At 48.1% G+C, this 10,660-nt stretch overlaps 1 protein-coding gene across 1 annotated transcript in view; it reads left to right on the top strand.

The window, feature by feature from the left end:
- The window catches only part of LOC311101996 (protocadherin Fat 3-like), a gene marked incomplete at both ends in the record, with an annotated part of 150,652 nt that overhangs the window by 116,185 nt on the left and 23,807 nt on the right, over positions 1-10,660 (top strand). The window contains 5 exons of the mRNA XM_084143220.1: positions 4,077-4,273; positions 6,944-7,097; positions 7,184-7,417; positions 9,803-10,192; positions 10,328-10,542. Coding sequence (XP_083999346.1) covers positions 4,077-4,273; positions 6,944-7,097; positions 7,184-7,417; positions 9,803-10,192; positions 10,328-10,542 — 1,190 coding nt within the window. The remainder of the gene's footprint in view (positions 1-4,076; positions 4,274-6,943; positions 7,098-7,183; positions 7,418-9,802; positions 10,193-10,327; positions 10,543-10,660) is intronic.

Raw genomic sequence — 10,660 nt, forward strand, 5'->3', positions numbered from 1 at the left:
CCTGTCTGCCTGCCTGCCTGCCTGCATGCCTGCATGCCTGTCTGCCTGTCTACCTGCCTGCCTGCCTGCCTGCCTGCATGCCTGCCTGCCTGCCTGCCTGCCTGCCTGCCTGCCTGCCTGCCTGCCTGTCTGCCTGTCTGCCTGCCTGTCTGCCTGCCTGCCTGCCTGCCTGCATGCCTGCATGCCTGTCTGCCTGTCTACCTGCCTGCCTGCCTGCATGCCTGCCTGCCTGCCTGCCTGCCTGCCTGCCTGCCTGCCTGCCTCCATATGTCTAGCCTATATAAGCATACCCTTTCCAGTCCCTCTGTCAGTCAGTCATTAATGAATGGGGTGAGGACAGAAGGAGGCTGATGAAGTGGTGAGGACAGAAGGAGGCTGATCAAATCAAATCAAAATGCATTTGTCACATGCGCCGAATACAACAGGTGTAGACTTTACCGTGAAATGCTTACTTACAAGCCTTAACCAACAATGCAGTTTTAAGATAAATAACAGTTAAGAAAAAATATTTACTAATTAAAGTAAAGTGAAAAATAAAAGAGCAACAGTAAAATAACAATAACGAGGCTATATACAGGGGGTACCGGTACCGAGTCAATGTGCGGGGGTACAGGTTAGTCGAGGTAATTGAGGTAATATATACAGTGAGGGAAAAAAAAGTATTTGATCCCCTGCTGATTTTGTACGTTTGCCCACTGACAAAGAAATGATCAGTCTATAATTTTAAATGGTAGGTTTATTTGAACAGTGAGAGACAGAATAACAACAAAAAAATCCAGAAAAACGCATGTCAAAAATGTTATAAATTGATTTGCATTTTAATGAGGGAAATATGTATTTGACCCCTCTGCAAAACATGACTTAGTACTTGGTGGCAAAACCCTTGTTGGCAATCACAGAGGTCAGACGTTTCTTGTAGTTGGCCACCAGGTTTGCACACATCTCAGGAGGGATTTTGTCCCACTCCTCTTTGCAGATCTTCTCCAAGTCATTAAGGGTTTGAGGCTGAAGTTTGGCAACTCGAACATTTAGCTCTCTCCACAGATTTTCTATGGGATTAAGGTCTGGAGACTGGCTAGGCCACTCCAGGACCTTAATGTGCTTCTTCTTGAGCCACTCCTTTGTTGCCTTGGCCATGTGTTTTGGGTCATTGTCATGCTGGAATACCCATCCACGACCCATTTTCAATGCCCTGGCTGAGGGAAGGAGGTTCTCACCCAAGATTTGACGGTACATGGCCCCGTTCATCGTCCCTTTGATGCGGTGAAGTTGTCCTGTCCCCTTAGCAGAAAAACACCCCCAAAACATACTATTTCCACCTCCATGTTTGACGGTGGGGATGGTGTTCTTGGGGTCATAGGCAGCATTCCTCCTCCTCCAAACACGGCGAGTTGAGTTGATGCCAAAGAGCTCCATTTTGGTCTCATCTGACCACAACACTTTCACACAGTTCTCTGAATCATTCAGATGTTCATTGGCAAACTTCAGACGGGCATGTATATTTGCTTTCTTGAGCAGGGGGACCTTGCGGGCGCTGCAGGATTTCAGTCCTTCATGGCGTAGTGCGTTACCAATTGTTTTCTTGGTGACTATGGTCCCAGCTGCCTTGAGATCATTGACAAGATCCTCCTGTGTAGTTCTGTGCTGATTCCTCACCGTTCTCATGATCATTGCAACTCCACGAGGTAAGATCTTGCATGGAGCCCCAGGCCAAGGGAGATTGACAGTCCTTTTGTGTTTCTTCCATTTGCGAATAATCGCACCAACTGTTGTCACCTTCTCACCAAGCTGCTTGTCGATGGTCTTGTAGTCCATTCCAGCCTATTGTAGGTCTACAATCTTGTCCCTGACATCCTTGGAGAGCTCTTTGGTCTTGGCCATGGTGGAGAGTTTGGAATCTGATTGATTGATTGCTTCTGTGGACAGGTGTCTTTTATACAGGTAACAAACTGAGATTAGGAGCACTCCCTTTAAGAGTGTGCTCTAATCTCAGCTCGTTACCTGTATAAAAGACACCTGGGAGCCAGAAAAATTTCTGATTGAGAGGGGGTCAAATACTTATTTCCCTAATTAAAATGCAAATCAATGTATAAAATTTTTGACATGCGTTTTTCTGGATTTTGTTGTTGTTATTCTGTCTCTCACTGTTCAAATAAACCTACCATTAAAATTATAGACTGATCATTTCTTTGTCAGTCGGCAAACCTACAAAATCAGCATTGGATCAAATGCTTTTTTCCCTCACTGCACATGTAGGTAGGGGTAAAGTCACTATGCATAGATAATAGATAATAAACAGTGAGGGGGGGAGGCCGAGCAGCGCCTTGCGGTCGGAGGCCGAGCAGTTGCCGTACCAGGTGGTGATGCAACCAGTCAGGATGCTCTCGATGGTGCAGCTGTATAACTGTTTGAGAATCTGAGGACCCATGCCAAATCTTTTCCGTCTCCTGAGGGGGAATAGGCATTGTCGTGCCCTCTTCACGACTGTCTTGGTGTTTTTGGACATTTTACATTTTAGTCATTTAGCAGACGCTCTTATCCAGAGCGACTTACAGTTTAGTGAGTGCATACATAAAACAAATAATTTAAAAAATCATACTGGACCATGATAGTTTGTTGGTGATGTGGACACCAAGGAATAAGCAGTAAGCAGGAATCAGGAGGATATAATTATGGTCAGATTTGCCAAATTGGGGGCGAGGGAGAGCTTTGTATGCGTCTCTGTGTGTGGAGTAAAGGTGGTCTAGAGTTTTCTTTCCCCTCTTGTTGCACATGTAATTATCTTGGTAAAGTGGTGAGGACAGAAGCAGGCTGATGAAGTGTTCGTATTGAAGTGGTGATGAGATGACTCCCAGAGTAGAGGCTGTGATACAGAGACTGACTGGAACAGCTACAGATGTAGGATCTTAATTTGATCACTCTTTTGTTGCTGAGAAAAGTTGTAGTGTATTCAAGGTTTAAAAAGGCTTCTAAAGTTTATAATTTCCATGAAAAATTTAGCAACCCTTACAATAAAATGCCAGTAATTATAATCCACATAATAATTCACATTTCCTGTTGCTGCAGGATTATTTTCCTGCTGTAGCGAAGTGGCTCAAATTAAGATCCTACATCTGTAGTATATTACTGAGTCTGCATGGCTGGTCCTCACACTGAGACTGCAGCCTCCCACTCACTCTCTAGTCTAGGAGAAGCTGCTCTCCAAGAAAAGGCCCACTCTGCCGCAAAGAGCGTTGTGTCTAGTCCAGGCAGGGAACAGTCAATGTTAGACAAACTCAAAATATCTCCACATAATAACTCAGTACAGTTCTACCACAGTGTTTCAGCTGTAGGTTGTATGTCTGTCTGTCTGTCTGTCTGTCTCTCTCGCTCCATCTCCTCATCTCCCTTTCTCTCTTCTCCCTCTCTTCTCTCTCTCCCTTTTGTTACATATATGTTTTCTCTCTCGTCCTCTTCCGTTTCCTCGCTTTCTTTCGCTCTATCTTTCCCCATCTCTCTCTCTCCATCCTTCCTCTCCCTCTCTGAGGGGCAGGTGTGAGTGTAGAGTTACTAAGGTGTATGAGAGGCTGTCGCTGACCCAGTCTAATGTGGATTTGGTAGGGAGACGTCACTACCTGTACTGCTGAGCTGAGCCTGTTCCTGTTACATGTGGTGAATTACCACAGTCGTTATGTGCTTGACCGTCACTGATTGCTCCACTGTTAATTTCAGCACAACGTCCAAATAAAAAGTTTTGTGGCAGATTGTAATAATTTATTCTAATCAGCTCTCAGTGTCAGATAGAGCACTGAGAGGAGCTCTCAGTGTCAGATAGAGCACTGAGAGGACTAATAGAGGTCACTAAAGCACTGGCCAATAAATCTGGAGCGTGTGTGTGTGTGTGCATGCGTGTGCCCGTGTGTGTATGTTTAAGGCTGGCCCTCAGACTGCAGCCTTCTCCTCAGTAGTTTGAGAGGGTTCTTGCTATTTGAAGTGTGTGTGTTTGTTTGTTAGACCGTGAGACTGTGAGTGTGTTTGTGTTTCTCTTGTTTGTGTGTGTATATAAACTCTCTCCCTCCCTCCCTCTCTCTCCTCAGGTGGGAACCCTCGAGGGGTGTTTGCCCTGGGGCAGGTGCAGGGTGAGTGGAAGATGTACGTGAAGCGCCCACTGGACCGTGAGGAACAGGAACTATACCTCCTCAACATTACCGCTAGCGACGGCCTGTTCGTCACCAAGGCAACCGTGGAGGTTTCTGTTACTGACACCAACGACAACAGCCCTGTCTGTGACCAGGTCAGTCACACTCTTTATTTACGGACTGTTCCCTCAGTACACTATTGCATTTTATATGTTTATGTTTATTGGTCATTATTCTAATCTGTTTTATGAATGACATAGTTTCCTACAATATAGTAAAACATTGGCATTGATTATCATATGTGTTCACTGTTTATTGTAAGCTGTCCCATGTGATACGTAGCTGTGGTTGTGTCTGTGTGTTGCTGTGTGAGGTCTAGTGATACGTAGCTGTGGTTGTGTCTGTGTGTTGCTGTGTGAGGTCTAGTGATACGTAGCTGTGGTTGTGGCTGTGTGTTCCTGTGTGAGGTCTAGTGATACGTAGCTGTGGTTGTGTCTGTGTGTTCCTGTGTGAGGTCTGATGATACGTAGCTGTGGTTGTGTCTGTGTGTTCCTGTGTGAGGTCTAGTGATACGTAGCTGTGGTTGTGTCTGTGTGTTGCTGTGTGAGGTCTAGTGATACGTAGCTGTGGTTGTGGCTGTGTGTTCCTGTGTGAGGTCTAGTGATATGTAGCTGTGGTTGTGTGTGTTTGTTGCTGTGTGAGGTCTAGTGATACGTAGCTGTGGTTGTGGCTGTGTGTTCCTGTGTGAGGTCTGGTGATACGTAGCTGTGGTTGTGGCTGTGTGTTCCTGTGTGAGGTCTAGTGATACGTAGCTGTGGTTGTGTCTGTGTGTTCCTGTGTGAGGTCTAGTGATACGTAGCTGTGGTTGTGTCTGTGTGTTCCTGTGTGAGGTCTAGTGATACGTAGCTGTGGTTGTGTCTGTGTGTTGCTGTGTGAGGTCTAGTGATACGTAGCTGTGGTTGTGGCTGTGTGTTCCTGTGTGAGGTCTAGTGATACGTAGCTGTGGTTGTGTCTGTGTGTTCCTGTGTGAGGTCTGATGATACGTAGCTGTGGTTGTGTCTGTGTGTTCCTGTGTGAGGTCTAGTGATACGTAGCTGTGGTTGTGTCTGTGTGTTGCTGTGTGAGGTCTAGTGATACGTAGCTGTGGTTGTGGCTGTGTGTTCCTGTGTGAGGTCTAGTGATATGTAGCTGTGGTTGTGTGTGTTTGTTGCTGTGTGAGGTCTAGTGATACGTAGCTGTGGTTGTGGCTGTGTGTTCCTGTGTGAGGTCTGGTGATACGTAGCTGTGGTTGTGGCTGTGTGTTCCTGTGTGAGGTCTAGTGATACGTAGCTGTGGTTGTGGCTGTGTGTTCCTGTGTGAGGTCTAGTGATACGTAGCTGTGGTTGTGTCTGTGTGTTCCTGTGTGAGGTCTGATGATACGTAGCTGTGGTTGTGTCTGTGTGTTCCTGTGTGAGGTCTAGTGATACGTAGCTGTGGTTGTGTCTGTGTGTTGCTGTGTGAGGTCTAGTGATACGTAGCTGTGGTTGTGGCTGTGTGTTCCTGTGTGAGGTCTAGTGATATGTAGCTGTGGTTGTGTCTGTGTGTTGCTGTGTGAGGTCTAGTGATACGTAGCTGTGGTTGTGTCTGTGTGTTGCTGTGTGAGGTCTGGTGATACGTAGCTGTGGTTGTGTCTGTGTGTTGCTGTGTGAGGTCTAGTGATACGTAGCTGTGGTTGTGTCTGTGTGTTGCTGTGTGAGGTCTGGTGATATGTAGCTGTGGTTGTGTCTGTGTGTTGCTGTGTGAGGTCTGGTGATACGTAGCTGTGGTTGTGTCTGTGTGTTGCTGTGTGAGGTCTAGTGATATGTAGCTGTGGTTGTGTCTGTGTGTTGCTGTGTGAGGTCTGGTGATATGTAGCTGTGGTTGTGTCTGTGTGTTGCTGTGTGAGGTCTAGTGATACGTGTCTGTGTGTTGCTGTGTGAGGTCTGATGATACGTAGCTGTGGTTGTGTCTGTGTGTTGCTGTGTGAGGTCTAGTGATACGTAGCTGTGGTTGTGTCTGTGTGTTGCTGTGTGAGGTCTAGTGATACGTAGCTGTGGTTGTGTCTGTGTGTTGCTGTGTGAGGTCTAGTGATACGTAGCTGTGGTTGTGCGTCTCTTTGAGCAGTGTGTTTGCTGTATATGTTAAGGAACTGTGTTGATTTCTAATGCTGTTTGACAGACGATGTTTGTTACTACGTTTTTAGTTACTACTGTTAGTTTTCTCTGTCTGTCTAGGGAGTTGTTGTACTCAATTAGGAGAGTTGTGGCGTGTTTGATGCTGGTTGATATACAGGCTACTGTGTTATGTAGTTAGTATTCTCTTGTTGTGTATGGAGGAGCTGTATGGAGGAGGGATGACTTTTTGATGTTAGTATTTTCTTGTTGTTGTGTATGGAGGAGCTATATGTTCGGAGGGATGACTTTTTGATGTTAGTATTTTCTTGTTGTTGTGTATGGAGGAGCTGTATGGAGGAGGGATAACTTTTTGATGTTAGTATTTTCTTGTTGTTGTGTATGGAGGAGCTGTATGTTCGGATGGATGACTTTTTGATGTTAGTATGTTCGTGTTGTTGTGTTTGGAGGAGCTGTATGGAGGAGGGATAACTTTTTGATGTTAGTATTTTCTTGTGTGTGTAAATGCTATGTATTATGAACGTTGTGGGGGTTTGATGTCAGTAGCTTATATTTTTGTTGTCTCTGGGTAAATGCTTTACGAGCGTTATGGTTGTTAGTATATTCTTGTTGTGTGTGTAAATGTTATGAATTATGAGTGTTGTGTTGTTTGATGCTATCTTGCTGTGTGTGCAGGCTCTGTACACAGCCTCGGTCCCAGAGGATATCCCAGTCAACAGAGTGATAGTGGGGGTTGGGGCCAGCGATGCTGATGTAGGGGTCAGTGCTTGGATCCAGTACTCTCTATATGGACCCGGCTCTGAAGACTTCAGCATCGACCCAGACACTGGTACACTACCTTTACTTTATTTAACATTTGCCAATGAAGTTGTTGTGTGTGTGATCTTAACCTGTCTCTCCTCTTTTTCTGTTCAGGCGAACTAAAGACAGCCCAGGCCCTGGACCGGGAGAAGACCCCTGTGTACAGACTGGTTGCCCAGGCGACAGACGGAGGTGGTCGGTTCTGTCGTGCAGAGGTCCACCTAACGCTGTTGGATGTGAATGACAACCCTCCAGCGTTCTCTGCTCCCCACTACACTGCCAGTGTGTATGAAGACACAGCTACCAAGGCCCTGCTCACACGCATACAGGCCATCGACCCTGATGAAGGTAAGAATGGAATATTCTCCTCTCTCTGTTCTCTGTTTCTCCCTTACTCTGTCTCTCTCTCTCTCTCTCTCTCTCTCTCTCTCTCTCTCTCTCTCTCTCTCTCTCTCTCTCTCTGTCACACTTTCTCTCTCACTCTGTCCCTTTCTCTCTCACTCTGTCTTTATGTCTCTCTCTCTGTCCCTGTCTCTCTCTCTCTCTCCCTCTCTCTCTCGCCTGCACACACTGCAGCTTTTCCGGACCAACGTTGCCCATCCAGCAGAATATTAACCGAAAGATGGGTAGAGTTTATAATAATGTTTACTCTGCTTTGCTCAGCACTTACCTCACTGTTAGCTGTTAGCAATCCTATTTAATTTGCCTTGGGTTTGGACCAGCTGCTAGCACGTAGTGCTAGCAATCACACACACACACTGCTAACACTCACACTGCATCGCAGTGCTAACTGTGCCACTAGAGATCCTGGTTCGAATCCAGGCTCTGTCGCAGCCGGCCGCGACCGGGAGACTCATGGGTGGCGCACAATTGGCCCAGCGTTGTCCAGGGTAGGGGAGGGAATGGCCGGCAGGGATGTAGCTCAGTTGATAGAGCATGGCGTTTGCAACGCCAGGGTTGTGGGTTCGTTTCCCACGGGGGGCCAGTATAAAAAAAATATATATATATATATATATATATATATATATATGTATTCACTAACTGTAAGTCGCTCTGGATAAGAGCGTCTGCTAAATGACTAAGATGTAAATGTAATTCTCTGACTGGATTTGGCTGCTGTCAACGTCTCGCCTGGCAAAGAAGGAAGGGAAAGAAAATAAACCTCTGCCACAACCACACGAATGAAAAGTCACATCCATAAAAGTATTGAAGTATTAGAGATAAAGGTATTAGCGCATTAAAGGTTTACCAACAAGCCACGCAGCGTCGAGGAAGCACTGTGGCTGTTAGCAGGATGAAAGAGAGAAGGGTATCAGGGGAGGAGAGAGAGGGAGAGAAAGAAAGAGAGGGAGAGAGAGATAGAGACAGAGACAGAGAGGCAGAAGGGCATCAGGGGAGGAGAGAGAGGGAGAGAGAGATAGAGACAGAGAGGCAGAAGGGCATCAGGGGAGGAGAGAGAGGGAGAGAGAGATAGAGACAGAGAGGCAGAAGGGCATCAGGGGAGGAGAGAGAGGGAGAGAGAGATAGAGACAGAGAGGCAGAAGGGCATCAGGGGAGGAGAGAGAGGGAGAGAGAGATAGAGACAGAGAGGCAGAAGGGCATCAGGGGAGGAGAGAGAGGGAGAGAAAGAAAGAGAGGGAGATAGAGACAGAGAGGCAGAAGGGCATCAGGGGAGGAGAGAGAGGGAGAGAAAGAAAGAGAGAGAGATAGAGACAGAGAGGCAGAAGGGCATCAGGGGAGGAGAGAGAGGGAGAGAGAGATAGAGACAGAGAGGCAGAAGGGCATCAGGGGAGGAGAGAGAGGGAGAGAGAGATAGAGACAGAGAGGCAGAAGGGCATCAGGGGAGGAGAGAGAGGGAGAGAGAGAGAGAGACAGAGAGGCAGAAGGGCATCAGGGGAGGAGAGAGAGGGAGAGAGAGATAGACAGAGAGGCAGAAGGGCATCAGGGGAGGAGAGAGAGGGAGAGAGAGATAGATAGAGAGGCAGAAGGGCATCAGGGGAGGAGAGAGAGGGAGAGAGAGAGAGAGAGACAGAGAGGCAGAAGGGCATCAGGGGAGGAGAGAGAGGGAGAGAGAGAGAGATAGAGAGGCAGAAGGGCATCAGGGGAGGAGAGAGAGGGAGAGAGAGATAGAGACAGAGAGGCAGAAGGGCATCAGGGGAGGAGAGAGAGGGAGAGAGAGAGAGATAGAGAGGCAGAAGGGCATCAGGGGAGGAGAGAGAGGGAGAGAGAGAGAGACAGAGAGGCAGAAGGGCATCAGGGGAGGAGAGAGAGGGAGAGAGAGAGAGATAGAGAGGCAGAAGGGCATCAGGGGAGGAGAGAGAGGGAGAGAGAGAGAGAGACAGAGAGGCAGAAGGGCATCAGGGGAGGAGAGAGAGGGAGAGAGAGAGAGAGACAGAGAGGCAGAAGGGCATCAGGGGAGGAGAGAGAGGGAGAGAGAGAGAGAGACAGAGAGGCAGAAGGGCATCAGGGGAGGAGAGAGAGGGAGAGAGAGAGAGAGACAGAGAGGCAGAAGGGCATCAGGGGAGGAGAGAGAGGGAGAGAGAGAGAGAGACAGAGAGGCAGAAGGGCATCAGGGGAGGAGAGAGAGGGAGAGAGAGAGAGATAGAGAGGCAGAAGGGCATCAGGGGAGGAGAGAGAGGGAGAGAGAGATAGAGACAGAGAGGCAGAAGGGCATCAGGGGAGGAGAGAGAGAGAGTTGTTCTAACATCCCTCTCTCCTCTCCCCTCTCTCCAGGCGTCAGTCGTAAGGTGGTCTATTCTCTAGCCAACTCTGCCGGCGGCTTCTTCTCCATCGACAAATCCTCCGGCATCGTGGTCCTGGAACGTACCCTCGACCGCGAACAGCAACCATCCTACATGATCACGGTCAGAGCGTCCGACCAGGGCTCTCCGGTCCGCCTGTCCTCCCTGGTCAACGTGACCGTCACGGTCCTGGACATCAATGACAACCCGCCGGTGTTTGAGCGGCGTGACCACCTCGCCACTGTGCCAGAGGACGTGGGGTTAGGGATGGAGGTGCTGAGAGTGTACGCAGCCAGTAAGGACATTGGAACCAACGCTGAGATCACCTATAGTATCCGCTCAGGCAACGAGCACGGAAAGTTCCACATACACCCCCTCACTGGTGAGTTTCCATATGCAGAATATAAAGTGTCAATGTATATGTCTTTATTAGCAAATTCATGTTACAGACTTCTACATGGTGTTAGAAGTAGGATATATACCACCCTATTGACCTCTCACTCTCTCTGTGTACCAGGTGCCATCTCTGTGTCCAAGGCTCTGGACTTTGAGACGTGTAAAGACTACTTCCTCACTGTGGAGGCCAGAGACGGTGGAACCCCGCCCCTAAGCGCCATAACCATGGTAAACATCAACCTGACGGACGTCAATGACAATGCACCCATGTTCAGCCGAGATGTTTACACCGCTGTCGTATCCGAGGACGCAACCATCGGAGAGTCCGTCGTCAAGGTATGTCTAGTTGGCTCTTTAAACTGGACCGGTTCAGCCATGTTTCCCTGACCTCTCCAGGAGTACCCCCAATCTCTTTAACCTGGACTGGTTCAGCCATGTTTCCCTGACCTCTCCA

This window comes from Coregonus lavaretus, assembly GCF_964263955.1.
Source record: "Coregonus lavaretus genome assembly, chromosome: 26".
Lineage (NCBI taxonomy): Eukaryota > Metazoa > Chordata > Actinopteri > Salmoniformes > Salmonidae > Coregonus > Coregonus lavaretus.